The sequence below is a fragment of the Bidens hawaiensis genome, unplaced genomic scaffold, assembly GCF_021521415.1.
Source record: "Bidens hawaiensis isolate Kalapana, Puna unplaced genomic scaffold, B.hawaiensis_p1.1 tig00002236_1, whole genome shotgun sequence".
Taxonomy (NCBI): domain Eukaryota; kingdom Viridiplantae; phylum Streptophyta; class Magnoliopsida; order Asterales; family Asteraceae; genus Bidens; species Bidens hawaiensis.
The window spans coordinates 1,367,067-1,391,907 of record NW_027491119.1 but is presented as its reverse complement, the minus strand read 5'-3'; the positions used below and the strand labels follow the sequence as shown (position 1 = coordinate 1,391,907).

The window sequence follows — 24,841 nt, the reverse complement described above, 5'->3', positions numbered from 1 at the left end:
TTGTCACCTTACCTGAAGCAGCTTTTAATGCGGCTTGACCGACCGCGAAACCACCACTTCCTAAGCCCACCAAAGGAGAAACCCCTGTTAAATCCACACACACGTGTTTCCCTCCTATCCATCCAAGCACCAAAATGTCAGCCGGTCGAAGAGATGATCTTCCCTCCGACGGGTCAGTCAGGAAATTCACAGGTGCTTCTTTCTTAACAGAAATTCCAGCTCGCCTGAATATATCAAAGAGCACATCCCTAACCATATCGTGTCGGTACTTGAACCCTGGGAGCTCTTTACAGTGCACCGCGTGCTCCCCATATGAGTCTAAACACGCTTTACGACAAACAGAACATATCTCATCAACCGGAAATAGAGGAATCATAAGGCGATACTTAAGGATACTACGATACTCCACTGGAGACATATGCTGGCCTAACCCATCTATAGGGATAGCAAGAAGAAAATCTTGAGCATGTGGTGCTTGTAGACACTCAAAAATGGCTTTTTGTCTGCTTGTCATGTTAAAGTGTGACTCCATGTCGTGAACAATTTTACTAAAAAGAGTGCTCGCCAATGCATGCTAGGCTTTAGAGGGGGCGGTCTCTTTGTTAGAGAAACTGCTAAAATCGAAGCTTGGAATCATATCACGAAGACAAGCCAGAGCACAAGAATAATCAGAATCCATCCCACATATACCACTGTCTCGCAAAATGTGATCCTGAAGCACCCACGATTGGGCTCTCGAGGCCACAAACGCATAAAAGGAAGCCTCTACTGCCGAATACAACCCCAAACCCCCATTCTTAATGGGTAAGGAAGCAAGTCGCCATTGGAGGTCTCCAAAGAAAGGACCTCCACAAACTACAATGTCCTCGATCGCCTCACGCAATCCCTTGTCAAAAAACACCGCTGCCTCCATCATGTGTACAGGTTGGCATGTTCTCAAACCGAAGAAAAGTTTAGTAATACCCATACATGATCGAAGCAAAAGTAACTCACTCTGTGGGTCACCAAGTTTTGGGAGAAGACGCATCAAATCAACAGCATTAGTAGCTCTCTTCTTTGCCAAACCCTTAATAAACCCGGTGTCTTTACTAACAGCTCCCCCAAGAAGCTTCACCCCTAATAATGGTCTCCCGATGTCAGCAGGGAATAAACCATCACGAGACTTCGTACCATCACAAGAAGGCCAAAATAGCTCAGTTTTCTTAATATTCAGTTCAAGACCCAAAGTTGGACCCGTCACCTTAATGATATCCAGCACTTTAGCAACCTCCGTTGAATCTCCAATGACTGTCCCATCATCAAGATACCAAGCATGAAGAAGAAGCTTGCAATTGTCTCGAATCTGATGCACAAGGGGGTGTAAAACCAAGGAAAAAATAAGTGGTCCCAATGGGTCTCCTTGTTGAACCCCTGTGGTGGACCAATTATTATCATCCCCAAGATATAGTCTTGATGGCTGCCCATATAAAAATTCCACCCACAAGGAAATAGAAGGGCATCTGATCCTTACCTCATGAAGTAAAGCTGATCTATCCACCATATTAAATGCATTAGAAAAATCAACTAATTATTATTATTATTATTATTATTATAAAAGTTATATAAATGACAGGCTCATTTAGGCTCGCAAGTTGGCTCGAGCTCGATAAGTGAAGCTCGGGCTCGTTTGAGCTCAGCTCAATCCAGCGTTTTCACAAGCCAATCTCGAGTAGCTCGTGAGCGGCTCGGCTCGTTTGCACCCCTACATACACATTGCACATGGCTGTTTAAATTTAGAAAAGGCCCGTTTAGACAAAATCTAAATGACCTCAGCGAAAACCGCAGGCTCATTAAGCAACTAAATAAGGTTTATAAGATAAGAGATTATAACAAGGTGCTAAGAATCAAAGTCAATGTTTGACTTGCATATCATAAAGTCAAATTAGGATGCTAAGAATAAAGTCAATGGTAAGAGTAAGATACAAAATGTTCATTTAAAGTACAACATAAGTTCACATTACAAACATTAAGTTTCAAACTAAATCTTAAGTAAAAAAAAAAAAAATCTTATAGTAAAATTACTCAAACTTTTGTAACTAAATCAACTTATTATTACAGGCGCCTGCGATACTCCGAAATTGTTTCAAAATCTTTGCATACGTTACAATGCCGACTAATGTATAATCTTGTTGAACCACCCATGCATAACTTACACGAAGCGCGATCATTTGAACCATAACCGCGATCAACGAGTTCCAAGGATGGCAAACAATCGCCTCAGACCGTCTCCCAGGATAAAACCGGCCCACACAACCATTTTTAGTGGGCCCGGACTCTTCATCCGATGAGCAACACGAAGATGAAGGCGAAGATAACGGGTTATAATAGTCATCCATAAGGTCCAACATCCCAGTCAAGTTTCTCTCATGTAACCTTGTTTTGACCAAGTTGACCAAGTCGTCTGACGGGCCCGAGTAGTCAATGTAGGCCATGAGGTCCCCGGCTGAGAGGGTGGCAATGGCGGCTGCAACGGTCTCGTCACAACACGCAAGGGTAAAAGGGGAAATTTCGCCTATTAAACGGTTATCTTTGTTGACTACTCCTATAGAGGTTTGGTCTAGAAGTGAGCATGTTATTAAGGGTAATGTAGTAATTGCAGGGTCATTGTAGTTGACCGTGAGCGTTGACTTTTCGATGATGTCCAACGCTTCGATGGTGTATGTGGGTATAGGGGAAAAGATACCGATCGAGTTCAAAAGATACCGAACCACGTCTTCTTGTGTTAGCCAACAAAATTGTTGGTTTTTTCTTGAGTTAGTGTATATTGGTATGATCAAGTTTTGTGCACCTTCAAGTATGCAGTCTATTGCCTCTAATAGACTGAAAAAAAAAAATTGTTAACGGAGTCGATATAAAGTTAAATCCTAAAGAGTAAACTGCGGATTTCGTCCCTGTGATCTGTCTAAATCTGCGGTTTTAGTTCAATAGTTTCAAATTTTTGATTTTCATCCCTGTGGTTTCATTTCACTTGCAATTAAACCCGAAGTCATTAATCCCGTTAAGCCTGGTCGTTAAACCCATCAGCGTGTCCTTCACCGCTTCACGTGATGGGTAGTTTTGTCCTTTTTTTCTCAAAATACACCCCAGCCTTGAGAAAAAAGGACAAAACTACCCATCACGTGAAGGACATGCTAATGGATTTAATGACCAAACTTTATAGGACTAGTGAATTCAGGTTGAATTGAAAGTAAAATAAAACCACATGGAATTTGAATTTAAAACTATTTAATAAATAGTGGAATATGTCTTATCAATTACCTAAAATTGATGAGGCAGGTTCCAGTATTTTACTTTATATTGACTAAAAGTCATATCTTTTACAGGCATATTTAGGCCCATTACAAGTAACCACCATAAATATTTTATTTACACTTTTGGAACTTAAAAGTAGAATGTTGAATAGTTAAAAAAAATAAATAGTTAAAAGGGGGTAAGCGAGTCAAGTCGCTCGTGAGCTTTTTGAGATCGGTTCGTTGAAAGCTTGAATCGAGCCGAGCTTAAACGAGTTCAAGCCCAAAAAATACTTATTTAATAAGAAAGGCTAAGTCCGAGCTTCACTTGTCAAGCTCGAGCCAACTTGTGAGTCTTAACGAGTCTATTATTTATATCATTTTTATTTAACATATTATATATATATATAATTACTAATATATGAAAAATATGATAAAAATACGTGTGTGTAATTATAACTAAAATATATACAAAATTAAGTATAAATATAAATAAAATAATTAATAAATAATAAGCGTACCAAACTTAAACTTAAAAATTATTCACGGGCCAAGCTCAGAGTTGGCTCGTTTGCATCCACATTTAAAAAGGGAATTATAAAAATCACATGATTTAATTACATCTAGATATAATATAAAAATTAATGCTTAAATTTGACTGTAAATAATAAAATAACTAAGAAGATGGATCTGCTTATGCCTTTTGGTACGGATAATAATATTATAACTTTATATAAGATTTAGACATTTAATAAAGCCTGGCCCACACGGTAACACCCACCTAACCCCACCTTGTCCACTTCACTTTCTAACTAATCCTAGCTTTGACTTTGAATAATGTTATATACAAATCACGGTTATCACCTCATCTTTCTTACCAACATATTACCGTGTGCAGAAGTATTTTCAAAACTGTAAATAAAACTTATCTGGTTAAACAATATGCTGACGTATTTTCAAAACTGTAAATAAAACTTATTTGGTTAAAGACAGTAATTTTCCATTTTCATAAACAGTTTCTAAAGCTCGGTGAGTATGTTTTAAAGTTTTGTTTCTAAAGCTCGGCCTCAGCTCGTAAGTAGTTTTTAAGCTCGAGCTCAGCTCGTAAGTAGTTTTTAAGCTCGAGCTCAGCTTGTGTTCAACTTATTTGTTACTTATTTTACTTATAATTATACTCTTTTTTTATATATTATTTAGTTATACTTATATATATATATATATATATATTATTTAGTTCTATTTATCATAATTTAAACATTACTATATTACAATAAGAATTAAAATAAAATAATTTTATATAATTTTAAAACTTTAAGTAATGACAACTTTTATATCATAAGTTGTAATCCTTCTAAACACATCATAGACCTTTTTACTAACTTCTCTTCTACTGCTTCTTGATTTTTAGATTGTCATAACTTTTTCATATATTATTTATTTAATTTTTAAATTAAGTCATAAAAATAAATATTTTATTCTTTTTAATTTGAATATAGTATCATTAGACTTATTTTTTAATTCACGTTATTACCAGTTTTTTTGTTCCTCTGTCAATTGTTTCATTCCGGATGCAATTCTAGACCAAACTACAAAACTATATATTTAAAACTAGTCTATATACTCGTGTGACTCATAGGTTAAAGAATTTTTTAATTCAATAATAGTAAAACAAACATTTAATAAGTAAAAAAAAATATAAATAATAGGCTCGTCTAGGATTTACGAGCCGCCTCAAGCTTGATAATTAAAGATCAAGCTCATTTAAGCTTAATAATTAAATATCAGCCTACATTTAAGCTCGGCTTAATTCAACCTTTTAATCAAATTCGATCAAACCACGTTGATTGTTTCATTCCGGATTCAATCCTAGACCTAATTCATTATTCCCCAATCTCATCATCAAATTCAGCCAATTAAAAGAAATTTAATCAACAAACTACAAACCTCGAACTCGCATCCAAATGCCGAATTTGCCCTTTCACATCCCGAACAAGCGCCAACACATTCGCTCTAACCGCCTCCAACGGACTCAACAAATTATCCTCTCTACATAAATACACAATAACATCAACCATGCATATCTTGTCTACACATTGATGACCATTAGAGGTCCATACGGTTACATAAGCCTCTCCGGATTGTTTTAATGCCGCCACGGCTTCCGCGACGGTTGCGGTGGTTGGCAACGACCTCAACGGTGGCTTTCCTAGGCACAAGTCGGATATCTCGGTTGCAAAAAAGGTTATTGCCATGCAATGGGTGGTATGAGGGTTTTAACGGTAACGGAATATGCGTGTTTAATATTATTATTATTATAATTATTATTTGGAAATGTAAGGTGTTGAATGGTTTGGTATTTATAGGTGGAGAAAGAATCGGATCCGTAATTTACGGTCATTTGGTATTTAGATATGTACACTTTCTACCATCAACTTTCCTAATGTCAAATTTTTTAATTCTTTTTGGGGTGTTCATGGTTCAATTCATTGAATAAGCTCGTGGCTTGCTTTGCTTATCACTTGATAAAAGTTCGGATAAAACTAGCAAAAAAAAACTTGATTTGAAACAACTTGAGTTGAGTTGGGTCATTTTTGTAACTGCGGCCAAATTTGTCCCAAGCTTGGCTCGGCTCGTTAGCTTGTTGAACGTTAAAATTGAGCTCGGTCCTAGATGAGCTGTCTCGTTCAATTTCGAGCTCGAGCTCGAACCCACCTTAGCTTGACTCGTGAACAAGACTTTGATTCAAACAATTTTGATGAAAGTTATAAGTTGAATCGGTATCTAGGATTTTAGGTAAGGGTGTAAATGAGCCGAGTTACTCGAGATCAGATCGGTGAAAAGCTTGAAACGAGTGCAGCTTATTCGCGCTCGAGTCGAACTTGAGCCTTGAATGAAGCTCATTTAGTTAACGAGCTACCTTGGATGGGAAGTTCGTTTAGACTCGTCGAGCATTAACGAGTCTGATGTATTTTTTTTTTATGTTTTACGTTTTTTAGACTTCTATGTATTTGTTTCACACTACACAAATGAGCTTGAGCCGAGCTTGGCTTGTTTCGGGTACTACACGAGCTCGAGTCGAGTTTAGGCTCGCTTAAAGATTTTATTATAAAAATAATAAAAAAACCATATATATATATATATATATATATATATATATATATATATTGATTAATCAGTAATAAACGAGTTGATCCCAAGCTTGAAAAAACTACCCATGAGCGAAACTTGATCTTTAGGAAAAAAGGTTAAAATGAGTCAAGCTCAAGCTTAGCTTGGCTCGTTTGCACCTCTAGTTTTAGGAAATGCCAGTGAAAATCAGTCAGGTTAGATAGGTGAGTCGGTAGAACCATCCAATTTTACCAGTTCATTTCCAACTATTTAAAGCGACGTTTTTTAATTATTAGCGTGCAATATTGAAGTTTTAAAAACTTAAAATGGTTTATATTGTATTAGCAAGAAAGGTACAATGTCACACCATAATATAAACAAACAACCCTTTGGTACCTAAAGCTCAATGGGTCAACACCTAAACCTATCACATCTATACTAGTTACACTCGATCACACAAACTAAGGATGTGACACGATGTGAAGTTTGGAGCGTAACGGTACCTATTTAGGTTTAAGAAAAGACTACTTGGGCGTTTGTCGGCATGAGCTAAACTTGAGATCCTTCTGATCCACCACCTTACAAGACGTAATAGAAATTATCTTTATATGTGAGTGTGCGAATGAACTACCAAATCAACTAACATACGAGTATATAACTATATAACTGCTCTAACACTCTCACTAGAGAGTTGGTGCTTTAGATTGCGGTCATCCATAGTTCCACACTTCAAGATCCTAACTCATCATCTCCATTTTCTTCAAATTATCTAATTGTTTTTTATGGTTCTAAGTTACTCTATAAATGGGGAACAAAAACGAGAACGAATTGTGACAAAAAAATAAAAATAAATAAAAAATATCACAACTCAAAATTTAAAATAAAATGAAAAAAAGTAAAAAAAAAAAAACACACACACACACACACAAAAAAAAATGTCCCCCCCCCCCCTCCGTCTTCCTCGATTTCAAAAAAATAAAAAAAGATCATTATGTTTTTTCCCCGTCACTGATTGTGTTTTTTTTCCATTAACGTTGTGTTTTTTTCTTGATATTGTGTTATATTTTGCTTGACATTATGTTATATTTTACGATCTATTGGTTTTTTTTTATTTATCATTGTGTCTTCTTGTTTATTTTAATCATTGCGTTTTTTTTCTCTTGTCATTGTGTCTTTTTTAGGTTTTTTTAGCGAGAATGAAATAAGAAACATTTTAGTTTTTTATTTATATTTTAAGTTATAATCTTTTTATTATTTTTCTTAATTTTTTTTAAGCTGGTCTTTTTTGATGCCACATATCTCACTCTTTCCATTTTTATCTCCTTTTGTAGCTCAACTTTTTTCTAATTTGTATATGACAATTAACATCACATAAACATAAAAAAGAGCTAGAATATATAATTAACCTAGTGATATAATTTATAAAATAATTATTTGGTACAATCTTTATAAAGTATCCAATTTGGTCCTTTCTAAATTGGTAAGGAGGTTGGTACCAATGTACCATATAATATTCGAATCTTGTCTAGTTACAAGGGATCATTCATAGTATTTAAATCATAGAGGTATTTTTGGGACCACTAAATTTATTTCGTGTGAAACACATAAAAGACCCCTCATTATTACGTGACGTTTAAACGAATACCTAAATGTTCAAGTAGGGTCGAGAATTCAGTAGTCGATATAACTAATCTTGTTAATTCAACGCAACATAGTCTTCAATTCTTCATACATTAAATGTGACTAAATAAACATAAAGCGTGTCAATCTGATAACCAATCATAAACTGATAAAAGAACGAGTTCTTGAAAACTACCCAAGTTATTTTTTCATTTGAATTTATTTAAACCATAAATAAAACATCAAAATATAAGAACTTGACTATAAAAATAGACCCTTCGAGCTCCGTAGATTTCAGAAGGACGTTTAATATGTTAGCTGTCATCAAAGTTATAAAATATTGTGTGTGTGAGAGATTTTATGTAAATACGTGTTTGCATACAAATTTACAGTGCAAAGCCTCAACTGGTGAAACATAGACAATCATGACTTGTGGAGTTGTGTAAACTGTAATAATGTTTGTTAATGATTTAAATACATTAATATGTGATGAATTCGATCACAAAGTTTCGTTTAATAAAATTACACCAACTAAAACATTCGTATTTCAAAACTATATTTTTTAAATGGAAATACTATGTTGGAGGACTGGTTTTGTAATTCTTTCTTAGTTCTTACATTTTGTTTACTAAATAATTAAAATTTTTAATACGATAATAAATAAATTAAAAACCATCAAAGCTATAAAGTATTTGACCATCAAAGTTGCGGTTTTTCAAGGAGGACTAAATTGATTGTTTATTTATTTTATTATTATATGATATATTTCTTCCACACGTTGTTACGAACTATAAAAAACCATGCATTATTTAAATAAAAAATAATTATTATTAAACTTTATTTTTCTAAACCTGTTTCTTGACTAGGTTATGATCGGTTTCGGTTCGGGTTTTAACCGGTTTCGTTTCGAGAAAAGTTTTACATCAGTTGATTCATATCATTCTTTCGATCAGAAACCCTAGAACGTTAGTTTGAAACTCGGAAAAAATGTTAAGTGTTTTTTAACGGAGAACCATTGAGAGAAAAATAGTTGAGAAGTTAGACCGTTGGTAGTGATATTTAAAGGTGGAATTATTATCGGTCAATACATAAAAAATGAGATTATTTATTTCCAATTTACTAAAATAATTGTTTTTTAATGAAGGACCATTGAGACAAAATTAATTAAAAGGTTGAATCGTTGGTAACGATTTTTAAAGATAGAATTATTATAAACAATATAAAAAAACAAGATTATTTATTTCTAATTTACCAAAATAATAATATGATGGTCGAAACATGAAAACAATTGGTTTGAGATTTGTTTAATAATATATTATTATTCACAAATATATAATTTAATTTTATAGAATTTGTTTTTGTTTCTAGAAAGGCGTATGATAAGAATAACAAGCGCAAGTTAACATTTTTTTAATTTTATAAAATTAATATAGAAAAAGGTCCTACCGGGAGTAGGACCCAGGTTGCTGGATTCAAAGTCCAGAGTGCTAACCACTACACCATAGAACCACATGCGTTTATTATTCCATACATATAATATATTACTATATAAAATTTTATTATTTAATATTGAGTTATTTGTGACATATTGCACACATATGAATTATTATCTTTCTAACATATTATGTGAGGTTATGAAAGATTCTTGGATTGTATAACAAAATCAAGTTTTAGTGAGCCTAATAATAATAATTATTAAATTATGTTTAAATATATTTTTAACATTTAGTAAATTTTCAAAGATGTATACAATGCTTAGTTGAGTTCAAGTTTTTAAGTGGCCATTGCCCATTACAATGCTTACTCTTAGTTATTCAATAAGTTATATTGTTATTACATTACTAGTAAAACTATATAATCGTATTTAACATGATAATTATTTATAAATTTAAATAAATAAACAGAATACTATGCATGACCAGCTAGATCACAACCAGAGGTTTGATTAGACTTTATACAAATAACAAGTAAATAAAACGAATATGAAAACTTAGGTGCAGCTATTGTTAGCCTTCAACGGGTCTTTAGTTAACCTTCGTGGCTATAATCGTTTTCAGAATATGTTGGCTGGTAGCTTATAGATTCGATTCCACGAATATCTGCAGTTATTGTAAAAGAGTGTTTGGAATAATATTTAAGGATTGAAAGGCTGAAAAATGATGTGATTAACAACTTTGAAAAGAAAATAAGACTGACTTCTAGATCGGGTAGCGGTTCATAAGTTTTTTTCTCCATTGCATCGAACACTGTTATACCAATTATTTTCTGCACTCCAAGTTTTGAAGATATCAGATTCTGCAAAAAAAAAAAAAAAAAAAAGTTGACAGAAATATCATAATTCACACAAAATGTTTTAATATTATTTTATAATTATCAGAATATATAATTAAAGCCCACGGGCTTATTGGGTTAGCCCACGGGCCTTAGTCTGATTATACATTCCAATAATAATAATAATAATAATATTTACCAGTTGAAACTCCAAGGATGCAAATGCCTCTACCTCAGGTAAATCCTGCAGACATGAGTTAAATATGATTATCATAATCTGATTAAAAAAAAAAAAACCATGCAATATTGAACATTAACTAACTTACCATCCTTTGAAGTCCACTAATCACAACAGCCTTTTCCTCTTTTAAATCATTAGATAACCAAACTCGAAACGCCCCGAGCTTCTTTCCAGTCAAGTTTGTGAGGCTCAAGTGCACCTATGCATGCGTTACATAGCGTTACATCATTTACATGCGCACATATTGATTCGTATAACTTACAAAAACAATACTTACCAGAAAAGGTTTTTCTAAAATAATAACAGATGGCACTTTCACTGCTATCAAATCAATCTCTTTTCGCGTGACCGCCTACACAAATGATAAAAATATTAATCCGGTGATACTAAAACCCTAAATACTATATATCAATAAATATATTTATATAAAAAAAGATGGTTGACTTACATTGCCAGTTATCTGTTGTGTCTGCAGGCGACCGGGCTCACCCAAATTCGTACGCCATGTTATCTGAAGCTTACCGAGAACATTACTCGCCTCGGATTTCGTAGGTGGAGGTGACATTTGCAATGCATAAAGATAGTTGTAAATCCCACCTCCTGATCTAATAAGAATAGGTGGTTTGAATATTTCTCTGTTACATACAACAACAATAATATTAGGGAAAATGACAAAAATGCCCATTGTTATATATATCCCACCGGTTCCATTATGTCCAGCTTAAAACCAACCAGACCGTCCCTTGTTTCTAAACCAATGATCGAATGACACTTGTCAAGAATGTTTCCCGCCGACGCCTCGTTTTCTGACCAGCCCGAAAAAAATGTTTTAGGCGGCGCCTCGTTTTCTAGGCGCCGAGTGGATTTTTAAAATCTAGGCGGCTACTAGATTAATCTAGGCGCCGCTTGGTTTTGTTTATTTAAAGAATTTTTTTATTGAGGTAACTCTTTAATATGATCCTTCGAGAACCGACTTGTTTTGCAGGTTTAAGATGACTACCTGGCGGTACATACTTTTATGCCCAGCTGCCTCTATACAAGTCTATACATTTGGCATTTAAAGATCAAAATTTAAATATAAATAAAAATAATTCAAAATTTAAAATACCAAACGGCGCCTAGATTAATATAGTAGCTGCCTGGATTTTAAAAATCCTCGGCGCCTAGAAAAATCCACATGACGCCTAGATTTAAGAAAACCAGGCGCCGCTTAAAACATTTTGGTCGGGCGGGCCAGAAAACGAGGCTCCGACGGGAAACATTATTGACAGGTGTCGTTCGATCATTGGGTTAGAAAAAAAAGGCGGTCTGGTTGGTTTTGGACTGGACAAGTGGACATAATGGAATCGTTGGGATTCGTATGGACATTTTGAGAATTACCATGGTCAAAATGGACATTTTTGTCATTTCCGTGTATGTTCGTTCATTTGCATTAGTGTAATGTCATTTTAAATTGTTCAAAACTAAAAATATTGTTCAAGTAATATGTTTGGCACATCACCTAGTAAAACTACTACCCTTTTGTGAATCATGGATGTCGGCTTTAAGTATCGTTGCACTCCACCGTGGAGCTGGCTCGAATTCGACTTGGTCCATGAATAGGTTTGATTTTGTATTGTTTTCTAGGCAAGTCTCCAGAAAAGTGGTTTCCTGAGATGTATCATACAATAATATACAATCACAAAACGATAGATATCGTGTTAAAACGCATACTTGTGTGTTTAATCAGTTGTAACCCACCTTCACAACGCGAACCTGCACAAGAAAAAACATATATGATCAATATGTTTGTAACAATGTAACTGCAAATACATGCATCACAATAACATTGGATTTTTTTGCTGGATTAGGTGGTTTTACAAAAAAAAAAAAAAAAAAAAAAAAAAGAGTGGTTTTAGGTGGCTGACTAAATTTTAAGTGCTTCTAGGTAATTTGCTATTTCAGATAGCGGATTATGACGACACATCAGCTAACTTTCCAAGTTGCAGTCCAAGTCATCCAATTGTGGCATGTGGAATCCACTATCTCAATAGCGGATTACACAAACCATCATTTTTGGACGATGACATGGATTGCCACTTGGAAAGTTAGCTGATGCGTCCTCATAGTCCGCTACCGGAGATAGCAAATTACCTGAAAGCACTTAAAATTTAGTCAGCCACCTAAAAAACCACTTTCTTTTTTGTAAAACCACCTAATCCAGCAAAAAAATCATAACATTGTTGCTATGTTAATGAATATAAGGTATACACGATGCTTTATAAACAACATAGCAAAACAAGATACCTTTGTCCTAACAGAAAGCGGATTCGAAACCATGAACTTGAAATACTGTGGAAGATACTTGCGTTCGGCATCAGAGTCATAGTACAAAGCAGTACAGACCAGTCTGAAGAAAAAACAAACAAACGCGCCCAGTAAAATCTCACTGGAGAAAATAAATATGAAATTATTATTGAACTTGCAATATCGTATGTGGCGTACGTGTGTGCACCGAGTTCCTTCACATCATGTTCGACGATGAAGTCATAGCGTCCGCCCGCTCTTATGCTTTCAACAGGTGATTTTGATGTATCTAACAGCATTATTCTTTGTCTTTCTGTTTGTATTTCAGACTGCAATTAATTTCATTAATCACTTGTTTAACTACATGTTTTTATAATTTTATTCTTTAAAAAAAGGATTTAAATAGATTTAATCAAATAAGAAGTGTCACCTTGATTATTATATCCCTTGCATCAAAACTTGAGCTGTTGTTGATGCTTATATAACTACAAAATGTCTCACCAAGATATATTGCCCTACATAACATATAACAGACAAATTATGCATGTAGAACTGTAAATAAACCGAACGCTCGGTGATCTGTTTGTGAATCGTTCGGATGGAAGTTATGTTCAATGAAAAAGGAATTTTGTTTAATTTACTAAATGAACAAACTAGGACATGAATAGAGGCCATGCTCGTTTAGTTGTGTTCGTGAACATTCGATAATGTGTTTGTTTACGCTCGTTACAATCCGCTTATGTAGTTTAAGCATATAGATTATATATTTAAGCAAAATTAGTAACTATAAAACGAAAATATATGAGTTTATGTGATTAATTTATATTCAAAGTAACATATGAATATGAATGTTAAAAAAGCACTAACATAAACTTGGTATTTGGGGGTAAACAAACATATATGAACAAACGTAAATGGATACAAACAAACATAAATAAACACAAACGAACAAATATAAAACATTAAGTAGTTGACACTTGATGCTTCCAAAGTTTCATCCAAAAATGTACATAAATGAATGTTCACGAACATAAATGAATGAATAAAACACGTGTTCATGTTTGTTAAGTTAATTAAATGAACAAAGACTTTTTGTTCATGTGCATTCGTTTATTAAATGAACGAACATGAACAAACGCCCCGCCAAACAGCTCACTAAACGTTCGGTTCTTTTACAAGCCTAGTTAGGTGTTCATGAACCGTCCACGGTCCGCTTGCATGTCCGATAAAAGCTTAACGGACAAACACGAACAAGAAGATCCCTAAATGCATGTTCATAAATCATAAACGAACACATGTAACTGAACACAAACAAACAAATATAAAACATTAAGTAGTTGATTCATCCAAAGTTTCATCCAAAAATGAATATAAACGAACGTCCACAAAAATAAATTTTTGAACAAATGTGTTCATATTCGTTCGTTTAATTAGTTTAATTAAATGAGCACATACTTTTTGTTCATGTGCATTCCTTTTTTAAATGAACGAACATGAACAAACTTCCTGCCAAACAGTTCACTAAACGTTCATTATGTGTTCATACGCTTGCATGTCATAAAAGGTTAACGGATGAACACGAAAAAGCAGATCCCCAAATGCATGCATGTTTAAAAATCATAAATATATTATTCAAACCCAAAGGACTGAGGAAGCACAAGGAGCCCAGGCACACCCATGGCATCAGACTCATCTCCAAGAACAAAGCGGTTGCGATACGTAAGATCATTAGACAGCGAATCACCAGAACCGGAACAAGAGGGATCAAGAAGGTGGCGAGGGGCAGCCGAGGGGCTGTCGAACAGATCCTCGCCCACAACGAGGTCGCATGGGTCGAGTTGGAGTGGAGTTTCGACGTGGAACGTTGGGCGACATAGCCGCATAACCCTGAAAGCCAAGGAATGCAATGACTGTGTGTTGCTCATGATGAAGATGATGGAGGTTTGGATGAGAGTGGAAGAAGATGGGAAATGTAGGGGTGAAGTTGTGTAGTTTAATAGTATAGAGACTGTTTTGTAAATTAATATTGTTTAATTTTTGGACAAATATGTAAGAAGGTATTAATTTGTTGTGAATAAAGATATATAGCTTGTTATATCTATTCTTTCGGATCAATGAAATTGTCAAAGTTGAAATTATTGAACAAAAAGTGAACTTATAATATGTCAGTATGTCACACTAGATATTATAGGAGAGATATGAGACTATACGGAAGAAACTACTATTATGTCTAGCGCGTATTAAATTTCTCGTGTATCTTGTTGTTTATATACTCATATGGGATCGTATAATTTTTTTTTGGGTTACAGGCCCGTATAACATGTCTCTATATTATAGGAGTTGTATAAGGTTATACGGGTCATACAATATGTGAAAAATATTATGTGAGTCTTATAATCTATTATAGATATTATAGGAGACATGAGACTATATGTAATTATGTACCGTTTAAGTTCTTTAGAATGTAATACTATCATATTTATCTCTTAAAGTATATCATACATGTATAAAAATTTTCATATATCATTTTGTTTGTATAACATTTCTCGCATCTTATATGGGCTTGTACAAAAACATAAGATTTTTGTACGGGTGCGTATAATAGTTCTCTATATCATATGAGTTATATAAGGTTATACGGGTCATATAATATGTGAAAAATATCATGTGAGTCATATATCATATACTATATAATGCAGGAGACATGAAACCGTATGCATCGTTTAAGTTTTTTAGAAAGCAATAGTGTCATGTCTATCTTTTAAACTATATCATACATGAATTAAAATTTTCATATCTCATATGGGCTCGTATAAAAATCTTACTTTTTTTGTATGGGCCCGTATAACATTTCTGTATATCATACAAGTCATATAAGATTATATTGCATACGGGTGACATGATGTGTGAAAAATATTATGCATGTGTGACGTATAATCTATCAATAATATATGTATAGTATGATAGTGGTGTTCATATAGTTAGTTTATGACTTTATAGTTTATCCTGTTGGAAAATTAGTTAGTCCAATTAAGTTAAAATTTTAAAACAAAAAAAAAATAAATAAAAATTTTGAAATAAATTAATAAAATTAAAGTTGATAACAGCATATACAAAATTCAAATAATAATAATTTTAAACATAAAAAAGGTTTTTAAAAGCATAAAGTAAAAATAAAAAAAACAAATGACGAAGCCCATGACGTCTAATATCATGCAAACTAAACCTACTAGATGGTTGGTTTTGTTCTACTTTCCAAAACAATGCGTATTGAAAACGTCAGGTCGTCAATGAAAAAGAAAGATTACGATGGTTGTCTTCATGGTCTATGTTGATTATAAATTTAAAGTGGTGTGATATTGTGTGAACATAGCAACATTAGACTTAGCATTTTGTAGACGAAGCTAAGAAAGATTGTGACATGAACATGATGAATTGATGATCAAAGACAAAAATTATAAACCACACGCTAAATTCTAATTTTTAGACCACATCAAATGTGTAGGTTTACACATTTGGAAGTAGTAGTTTGGGATATTATTAAAAAAATATTTATATGACATTTTGTCACCATTCATTGATTATTAATAAAAGAAATATTGTTTATATAGTATAAATAAATGATAATTAGATTTTCTTCTCTTATGTTTACATTTTGATGAATTGTGATCTTCATTGTGTTCATAAACGATGGATTTATATCATAAAAATCCAACCAAGTTGGTTAATTTGTATTAACAGGGCCGTCTCTGATATCGTGAAAAATTTGGGTCAAAGGCGAAAAATTTTGGGTCTTAAATTAGTTGAGTAATTGGATTTAAACATTATTAATACATATTATTTTTTCAAAAGAATATATATGGTTTTAAATAAAGAAATCCAGATCATTCAGGGTTGTCAGGCCAGGGTAAGTCGACCCAAAAATTGTATACATACATCTATACATGTGATGATTATGATAGTACCTGACGTTTGTTACATGTTTTTAAAGCAAGTTGGAGTGGTTGAACCGGTGAACTAGACCCTATAGTTAGACCAGAATCCAAAACATTTTTATTATTTCTTTTATATTTTTATATCTTTCAAAATCTCTTGACCATTTCTACTTAATCTTCCAAATCTTTTTGCTTATTTCTACATTTAATACTTTATTAGTACTATAAATCCACCCCAATTAGGGGTACAAATGAGCAGAGCTACTCACAAGCTACTCGAGATCGGCTCGTTAAAAAGCTCGATCGAGCCGAACTTAATCGAGCCCGAGCCCGAGCTCGAGCCTAAAAATAAGCTCGTTTAATAAACAAGCCCGTGCCCGAACTTCACTTATCGAGCTCGAGCCGGTTCGCGAGCCTAAACAAGCCTATCATTTTTATAGTTTTTTTTAAATATATATTTAATAATTATTAAGTAATATATATAATGTTATGAAAAAGTAATTATAAATAACTAAATAATATATATTATTTTATACATAAAATTATAATAGAAAAAACATTATATAAAAATAATTATAATTATATAAAAAATAGTTGATATATAGTAAACGAGCCGAGCTCGAGCTTGAAAATCTGCTCACAAATCGAGCTCGAGCTTTGAAAATAGAGCTCGAATCGAGCCGAGCTCGAGCCTGAGCTTTGTGTAAGCTAAATGAGCCGAGCTCGAGCCTAGTAGAGCTCGGGCTCGGCTCGGCTCGGCTCGTTTGCTCCCCTAACCCCAATAGATAAAATAATTGTATATTTTGTTTAAGTTATATGATATTTACCTTTTTGAATTTTTATATTTATATTTATGATTTAACCGATCGAGTAGCATATTTCTATATGTTTTGTTTAACCTAATATATATTATTTTGACACAATTATACATATGGTGCCTGAGGTTTGAGTAAACTAACATATTTTGCTATTAAGGTTTTAGAGTAACAGGGGCGGACCTAGCTTCATCTTTTCCGGCGAAGTGGAAATTTTTACGTTTTATGCATACGTTACCCCTGAAAATTATATTATGCTACCTCTCAAAAATTTTGAAAAGCCCAAAACTTTACCTTTTAAAGTTTTAAAAGCGCAAGATGATTAAAAGCTTACCATTTAATTAAAACTTAAAAGCCTAACTTAAATAACTCGGTGAAGGTAGGCATGAAACGGGTGACCGGGCGTGGAGACGCGCGTACTGCTAAACTAGGCCTGGGATGTGTGAAACGCATAACAAGGTGGTTGGATGAGTGAAGCGCGTTACCGAGTGCCAGTACACTCGAAATGCATTACCAAACCCCTGAAACTGGTAGTTGGGCGCCTATACACACGAAACAGGTAATTTAACGCCGGTACATGCAGCGTGTAACCAGGCTGGGGAAGTGCGAAACGCGTTACCGGGCCGCATACACGCAAAACACGAAACCGGCTACCAATACGCGCAAAATGGGTATAAAGATTTCCGGTAATATATGATCAAAAATTTTTTTGCGCTATCCCTAGAATTATGTTCTAGATCCGCCATTGTAGAGTAACAAGTTTAAGTTTTAATTTTTCAATTTTGTAACAAGTTTGGGTATTAACGTTAATTTTTGTTAACTATTTTGTTAAATTATAACAAAATGACTAAAATACCCATAAATATTAAAAAACCAATTATTACTATTACTATATAATAAATGAGAATTTTGGTGACGCAAGTGGGTCATGTCACCTTAAATTTATTTTTTATTTTTTGGGTTTTTTTTCGACACCTTAACGAACATAATCTAAACTAACTAGATTCGGCGTTGATTCATCGCCGCAACGCTCGGGTGTCGACTTACAGCCGCAATGCCCGGAACCAACAGTGTTCGGGTTTTACTAACGCCTGAGATTTACCAGCCTTTTTGTTTTAGTTCCAGTGCCGTAACAAACGTAGCCGAAACTGACCCAATTCGTATCGACTCACCGCCGCAACGTTCGGGCTTGGCCAACACTCTTTTTACCGACTCACTGCCGCAAAGCCTGAGACCGGTAATGCTTAGGTTTTACCAGCATCCATGTTTTATGACTGAATAAACGTCAGTTTAAACATTTTATTTTTTTATGTTAATTTGTCGAAATTATTTTGAGGTTTTCGACTCTTGGGTTTTATCAATGTTGTTTATACTGTAACGAATGTAGCCGTAACACTCCGTTTTACCAGCCAGGTTCGTGTCAACGCTCGGGTTTTATCAACGTTCGGCTTTTTACGACCGAATAAACATTGTTTTAAATATGCTTATATTTTTATAATACGCTATAAATATAAAATAAAATCAAGTGATTATATATAAATATTATACTTTTAAGTACATAACATAATCAGTCCCTCACCCAATTAAGTTACATGATTAGTCTTTCAAATTTGAAAAGACTAAAATGCCCTTAATTTTAAGAGAAAAGTTAACAGAAGTTAATGTTAATACCCGAAACCGTTACAAAATTAAAACCGAATACCCAAACTTGTTACTTTAAACCTTAGTACCCAAAGGCACCATTTGTGTAATTGTGTCTAATGTTTTTTTTTTAAACAAATATATTAACTGATACATGAATGATGAATCTCTTATTAGCAGATATTTCAAATAATCATAATCTACAATAGATTCGAGCATTAAACCCGGTTTCAAACCCGACCCAGCATACACGACAAACCGGACCCACACTATTCGAGCCGCAGGTACAAACCAGGTTCCAGTCCCACACAGATACCGTACCCAGACTCAAAACCAAACTGAAACTGCTTCTGCCTCTACCTGAACCCAACCCGACCAAAATTGATAAAAACCCGATCATAACCAAAACTAGTTCCTACCCGACCCGGCCGAGTCTTATTATGACCGTTTCTCTCACACGTTACAATCATTCAACTAAAGTAAAGACTTTTAACTAAAAATTAAAACTTAAAACAAACATTGGAGCATGCATTCATTCATTCATTCACCAATAACAATAATAATAATTTTATTATTATTATTATTATTATTATTATTATTATTATTCATCAATCAATTCAATCCAATTGTTTCAATATCAATCTTTAAGCTGCTGATCAAATACAAGTTTTATTTTCGATCAGTTCATCCTTAAAAGGTAACTTATGATCTTACTTTTTAGAATTCTTCTTCTTGTTATGATTCTAGTGGTAGATATAATTGAAACCCAGATTAGACCCAACGGTTTGGTTTTATGTTTTTTTTTATTAAATCAAACTTACGGTTCAGTTTTGGTTTTGCGTATGGTAGAAACTGAAAAAACTTAACCGAATCGAATTTATAGATTTTGTTTTTTGTTTCTGTTTTATTTGAAGTAATTTATAAGAATTTAATAAATATAAAGTAAATATTTTATCGCAAATGTATAATAATCAATTAGTTTTTAATTAGCAAACTGATAATTAATTTATGCCCAAATTCTTTATTTTGTGTCAAATTATTTTTCGGCCCAAATTTTCAAGTTCAAATGGCAAAACCGAAAAAATCGAAACCAAACCAAACCCAAGGTGACCAATAACCAAACCGTTAACCGAAAATCAACGAAACCGAACCATTCATATTTTCATATATTTCTATCATTTGTACCTCCATTACTCCTAACCCATACCGAAGAAACCGGAACCAAACGGTTTAGTCTTGGTCCAAAACCGTCCCAAACTGAACCGTGTACATGGAGCGAATTGTGCTTGACTAATTAGATATTTAATGATCACTGAAGAATCCAATTTTGGTTTTATGTTTTTGTAAAAACCAAATTTACGGGTTAGGTTTTGGTTTTCCATGTAATAAAAAACGAGCCAACCCGAATTTATAGATTGCATTTCATTTTTTATGTTAAGTAATTTATAAGAATTTAGTAAATATGAACTCAAATATTTCAACCCAAATGTATAATAATCAAGTTGTTTTAGTTAGCAAATTGATTTAGGTCACTTATTTGCTCGGCCCGAAGGTTTCGAACCGAAAACGAACGGTTTAAAAAAAATTTGTTTCAGTTTTAACCCAAAACGACCGAAACCGAAAAAGCAACGAATAGTTTTCAAAAAGCGACGCCCGGTCTTTGGTTTGGTTTTAGCCAAAATTGACCCAAACTGAAGAAACTGAAACTGAACGGTTTTCAAAAGGCGAAGTTCCAATGTATGGCTCGGTTTTAGCCCAAAACTGACCCAAACAAAAAAAAACGTAACCTAACGGTTTTCAAAAATTCGAAAACCGAAATTTCGGTTTTAGCCCAAAACTGACCCAAAAAAAACTGTAACAGAACGGTTTTCAAAAATTCGAAAACCGAAATCTCGGTTTTAGCCCAAAACCGACCCAAACTAGAAAAACTGAAAATGAACGGTTTTCAAAAGGCAAAGTTCCAATGTATGGCTCGGTTTTAGCCCAAAACTGACCCAAACAAAAAAAAAACGTAACCTAACGGTTTTCAAAAATTCGAAAACCGAAATTTCGGTTTTAGCCCAAAACTGACCCAAAAAAAGAAAATTGTAACCGAACATTTTTCAAAAATTCGAAAACCGAAATTTCGGTTTTAGCCCAAAACCGACTCAAACTGAACCGTGCACACCCCTAGATCAAACCATGTTAACTAATCAGATATTTAACGATCGCACAATCACGATTTTCGATAGGTTTTGCTTTTATTCCGCTCCGCTTAAACTGTAGATGAAAATAACTGAGTAAATGATAAAACAGTAGATGAAAAACAAGTTAAGTTATTGACACTAACAATTGTGAACTAACTGAAACATATGTTAATCTGGCTTGTGACAGCCTGTGTTATTGCAACTTGCATTATATAAAATAGTACAAACTCCTACATACTATTAAATTATCATATAGTCCATACAATTTTTCATACATTTTATCCTTAGTTGTTATATTTAGTAACAAAATTTATAAGACAAAATGTTGTATTGATTGTTTTGTGTCTTTTAAAAGAAGGTTTTAAGTTCATACAACTTTGCAATTTATCTAATGGTATGTTTTTAGTGCACGAGGCTGAGCTTCGGATCGTAAACCAAACCGACATGAGTTGTAGCTGCTTCGGTTCGTCACGTGTGCAGAAGAAAGAGACGAGTACGAATAGGGAATTGGAAGGTAATTTTTGTAGTAATTAAAATTTATATTGTCTCATTTAGAAGACTCCAATCATATATTCATTCATATGCATTTGTTTTGTCTAGTTAAGATAAAAAATTTTTAGTGGACTATTATAAGAAAAATGTTACTATAAATAGAGCTAACCAAACAAATTCATGTTCATGTTCGTTCATTAAGCTTTTATCATACAAACGAACGGTTCACGAACATGAACGAGTTTTTTTGTCAGTGTTCATTCATCACATAAATGAACTTGTTCGTGAACGGTTCACAAACACAAATGACCACAAACAGTGTCAACGGTTCGCTCCGCCTACCAAGTTGGTGTTGGTGCTTTTTTTATAAATTAATCACATAATACTCGTTTATATTTTTGTTTTACAGTTATAATCTTGTTTAAATGTATATGACACGGTCAGAAAAGTCATTAAAAAAATAAAAAAAACCCTTTAATGAACTAACATTAACGAACATAAACGTACACCTTATCAAATGTTCACGAAAACAATGGAACAAACACGACCTCTGTTCGTGTTTGTTCATTTAGTTAATCAAACGAAATTCAGTGTTCATGTTCGTTCATTTATTAAACAAACATAAACAAACTTCACACTGAACAGTTCACGAACAGTAACTCTAACCTTAAGTTGTTGCACAAATGCACAGGTTATTCTCTTGATAATATCCGAAACTTTTCGTATAACGAATTACGACTCGCAACATATAACTTTGATCGAAGTACCAAGATAGGACGAGGAGGTTTCGGGGTCGTTTACAAGGTAACTTATTCCTAAACCGCTTTATTAAAATTGAAATATTGTAATAATGTTAAACACATTAAGTTAATATTGAAATATGTTTAAAACTTTAGGGCATCCTAAAGGATGGAACACAAGTAGCTGTAAAGACACTTAGTGCCGAATCAAAGCAAGGGGCTCGTGAGTTTGTAGCAGAAGTTAACACGATATCAAACGTCAAACATCAAAACCTCATTGAGTTGATCGGATGCTGCATGGAACGAACTCATCGGATTTTAGTGTATGAGTTTTTAGAAAATAACAGCCTTGACCATGCAATATTAAGTAAGCTTAGTAATAACATTATATATACTTTTAAACAAGCATTTGCTCTTTTAGTTTAATGTTAACTATTAAGGGGTCAAGTTATTTTACGAAGGGAGACAAAAACGAGAAGGATGAGAAGGATTTATAGCCATGCGAAAAAAAAAATTTAAAAATTAAATAAAAAATCATAACTCAAAATTTAATAAAAAAAAAAGTAAAAACACAAAAATGTTTCCACCGTCTTTCTCGTTTGTATATATATATAAAAAAAATAAGAAACAATGTTAAGTGAAAAAGATCATTGTGTCTTTTTGTTTATCATTGTGTTTTGTGTTTATTTTCGTCATTGATTGTCTTTTTTTCTTGATATTGTGTTATATTACTCAACATTGCGTTATATTTTGTTCGGCATTGTGTTATATTTTGCGATTTATTGTGTCTTTTTTTAGTTATAATTGTGTCTTTTGTTCATTTTCGTCATTGTGTCTTTGGTCTCTGCATTGTCTTTCCGGCCTTTTTTTTGTAACGAGAATGACGAGGAAAACATTTTTGTTTTTTTCATTTTTCGTTTTTTATTTATATTTTGATTTATGATTTTTTTTATTAATTTTTTGAAATTTTTTAAGGGGGTTTTTTGTGTGGCCACAAATCCTTCTCACACTTCTCATTTTTGTCTCCCTTTGTATTTTAACCTTTCCCACTGTTAAGTATGCTGTAATTTTATTACAGGGAAAAAAAGCAATATTAAAGAACTCGATTGGAAACAAAGATCGAAGATAATGATCGGTACAGCACGGGGACTTGCATATCTTCATGAAGAACTTGAACCGCGCATTGTGCATAGAGATATTAAAGCTAGTAATATACTTCTAGACAAAGATTTCAATCCGAAAATTGGAGATTTTGGATTGGCTAAACTTTTCCCGGATACGATCACTCATATTAGCACGAAACTAGCTGGCACAACGTGAGTTCGTACTTCGCATTACTAATATCATATTCTTTTATACATTTATGAAAAGTCAAACATGACATTTTACAAAGTCAAACCCTCTAAAATAACCCAAGAGCATGATTAGAATGTTAGCAATGGGTTTTAACTTTTAATGTTTTATGTCTACTAAATGAATCTTGCTTGATGAAATTGCGTTTTTACCCTTCAGCGGTTATTTGGCCCCTGAATATGTGTTGGGTGGTCGGTTGACTTTGAAAGCTGACGTGTATAGCTTCGGGGTCCTCATGCTCGAGACAATAAGCGGTAGAAGCAGTTCATCGTCGAGCTGGGGTACTATGCAAAAGGTTCTATTGGAATGGGTAAGTATTTATAAAATAATATAATAATAATAATAGTAATAATAATAATAAATATAATTTAACGTATTTTCGTGTTACACAGGCATGGGAGCTATACGAAGAGGGGAGGCTTTTAGAACTCATGGATCCAGGCCTTAAAACATATCCTAAGGATGATGTTGTTAAGTATATAAAAGTGGCGTTTTTTTGTACTCAAACGACTGCAAACCGAAGACCAATGATGAGCCAAGTTGTGAACATGCTGACAAGAAACATTAAACTTAACGAAAAGGAACTTACAGCGCCGTCAATTTACCAGGATTCTAGTGACAAGAAAGAGGTATCGTGTGCTTCCACGAGCCGCATATCAAGTTCTTTCCCTTCCACCATTACCCAAGTGGTTCCTAGATGAACTGTCTTTATAAGCAGAATCAGTATATAGAATGATAGAAGTCAGTTAAGACGCGATAACTGTTTTAACGTTCATCTGTAGCCAACGGCTCACATATATTTTTGGTTTTCATTTTTATAAACAATTTAGGTTTCATGTTCATACATTACTCAATATTTATCATTTAGTTAGTATGAGAGTAGC

General features: G+C 33.5%; 3 protein-coding genes across 3 annotated transcripts; 1 reads left to right on the top strand and 2 right to left on the bottom strand.

The window, feature by feature from the left end:
- Positions 1 to 2,075: 2,075 nt before the first annotated feature.
- LOC143612033 (CBS domain-containing protein CBSX5-like) lies at positions 2,076 to 5,521 on the bottom strand. Its single transcript, XM_077086111.1, has 2 exons — positions 5,214 to 5,521; positions 2,076 to 2,859 (listed from the first exon to the last, which is right to left on the bottom strand). The coding sequence occupies exons 1-2, from the start codon at positions 5,519 to 5,521 to the stop codon at positions 2,076 to 2,078; spliced, it is 1,092 nt and encodes a 363-aa protein (XP_076942226.1).
- Positions 5,522 to 10,072: 4,551 nt separating this feature from the next.
- Positions 10,073 to 14,720, bottom strand: LOC143612024 (uncharacterized). Its single transcript, XM_077086107.1, has 12 exons — positions 14,434 to 14,720; positions 13,226 to 13,310; positions 12,994 to 13,124; positions 12,796 to 12,898; positions 12,250 to 12,264; positions 12,011 to 12,159; positions 10,958 to 11,144; positions 10,787 to 10,861; positions 10,595 to 10,708; positions 10,468 to 10,512; positions 10,194 to 10,292; positions 10,073 to 10,096 (listed from the first exon to the last, which is right to left on the bottom strand). Exons 1-12 carry the CDS (start codon positions 14,718 to 14,720, stop codon positions 10,073 to 10,075), a joined length of 1,314 nt encoding a protein of 437 aa, XP_076942222.1.
- Positions 14,721 to 19,864: 5,144 nt separating this feature from the next.
- On the top strand, positions 19,865 to 24,730 carry LOC143612015 (putative serine/threonine-protein kinase). Its single transcript, XM_077086101.1, has 7 exons — positions 19,865 to 19,883; positions 21,787 to 21,886; positions 22,556 to 22,668; positions 22,761 to 22,971; positions 23,683 to 23,920; positions 24,117 to 24,267; positions 24,350 to 24,730. The coding sequence occupies exons 2-7, from the start codon at positions 21,817 to 21,819 to the stop codon at positions 24,656 to 24,658; spliced, it is 1,092 nt and encodes a 363-aa protein (XP_076942216.1). The 5' UTR covers positions 19,865 to 19,883; positions 21,787 to 21,816; the 3' UTR covers positions 24,659 to 24,730.
- The last annotated feature ends 111 nt before the right edge of the window (positions 24,731 to 24,841 follow it).

Coding starts and splice junctions, on each gene's coding strand:
- LOC143612033 (XM_077086111.1), bottom strand. CDS start 5,521: ATGGCAATAACCTTTTTTGCAACCGAGATATCCGACTTGTGCCTAGGA. Junction 2,860..5,213: donor CATTTGGATGCGAGTTCGAG/GTTTGTAGTTTG, acceptor TTTTTTTTTCAG/TCTATTAGAGGCAATAGACT.
- LOC143612024 (XM_077086107.1), bottom strand. CDS start 14,720: ATGAGCAACACACAGTCATTGCATTCCTTGGCTTTCAGGGTTATGCGG. Junction 10,862..10,957: donor CACAACAGATAACTGGCAAT/GTAAGTCAACCA, acceptor TCATTTGTGTAG/GCGGTCACGCGAAAAGAGAT. Junction 10,709..10,786: donor TTTTAGAAAAACCTTTTCTG/GTAAGTATTGTT, acceptor ACGCATGCATAG/GTGCACTTGAGCCTCACAAA.
- LOC143612015 (XM_077086101.1), top strand. CDS start 21,817: ATGAGTTGTAGCTGCTTCGGTTCGTCACGTGTGCAGAAGAAAGAGACG. Junction 22,972..23,682: donor CCTTGACCATGCAATATTAA/GTAAGCTTAGTA, acceptor ATTTTATTACAG/GGAAAAAAAGCAATATTAAA. Junction 24,268..24,349: donor AAAAGGTTCTATTGGAATGG/GTAAGTATTTAT, acceptor CGTGTTACACAG/GCATGGGAGCTATACGAAGA.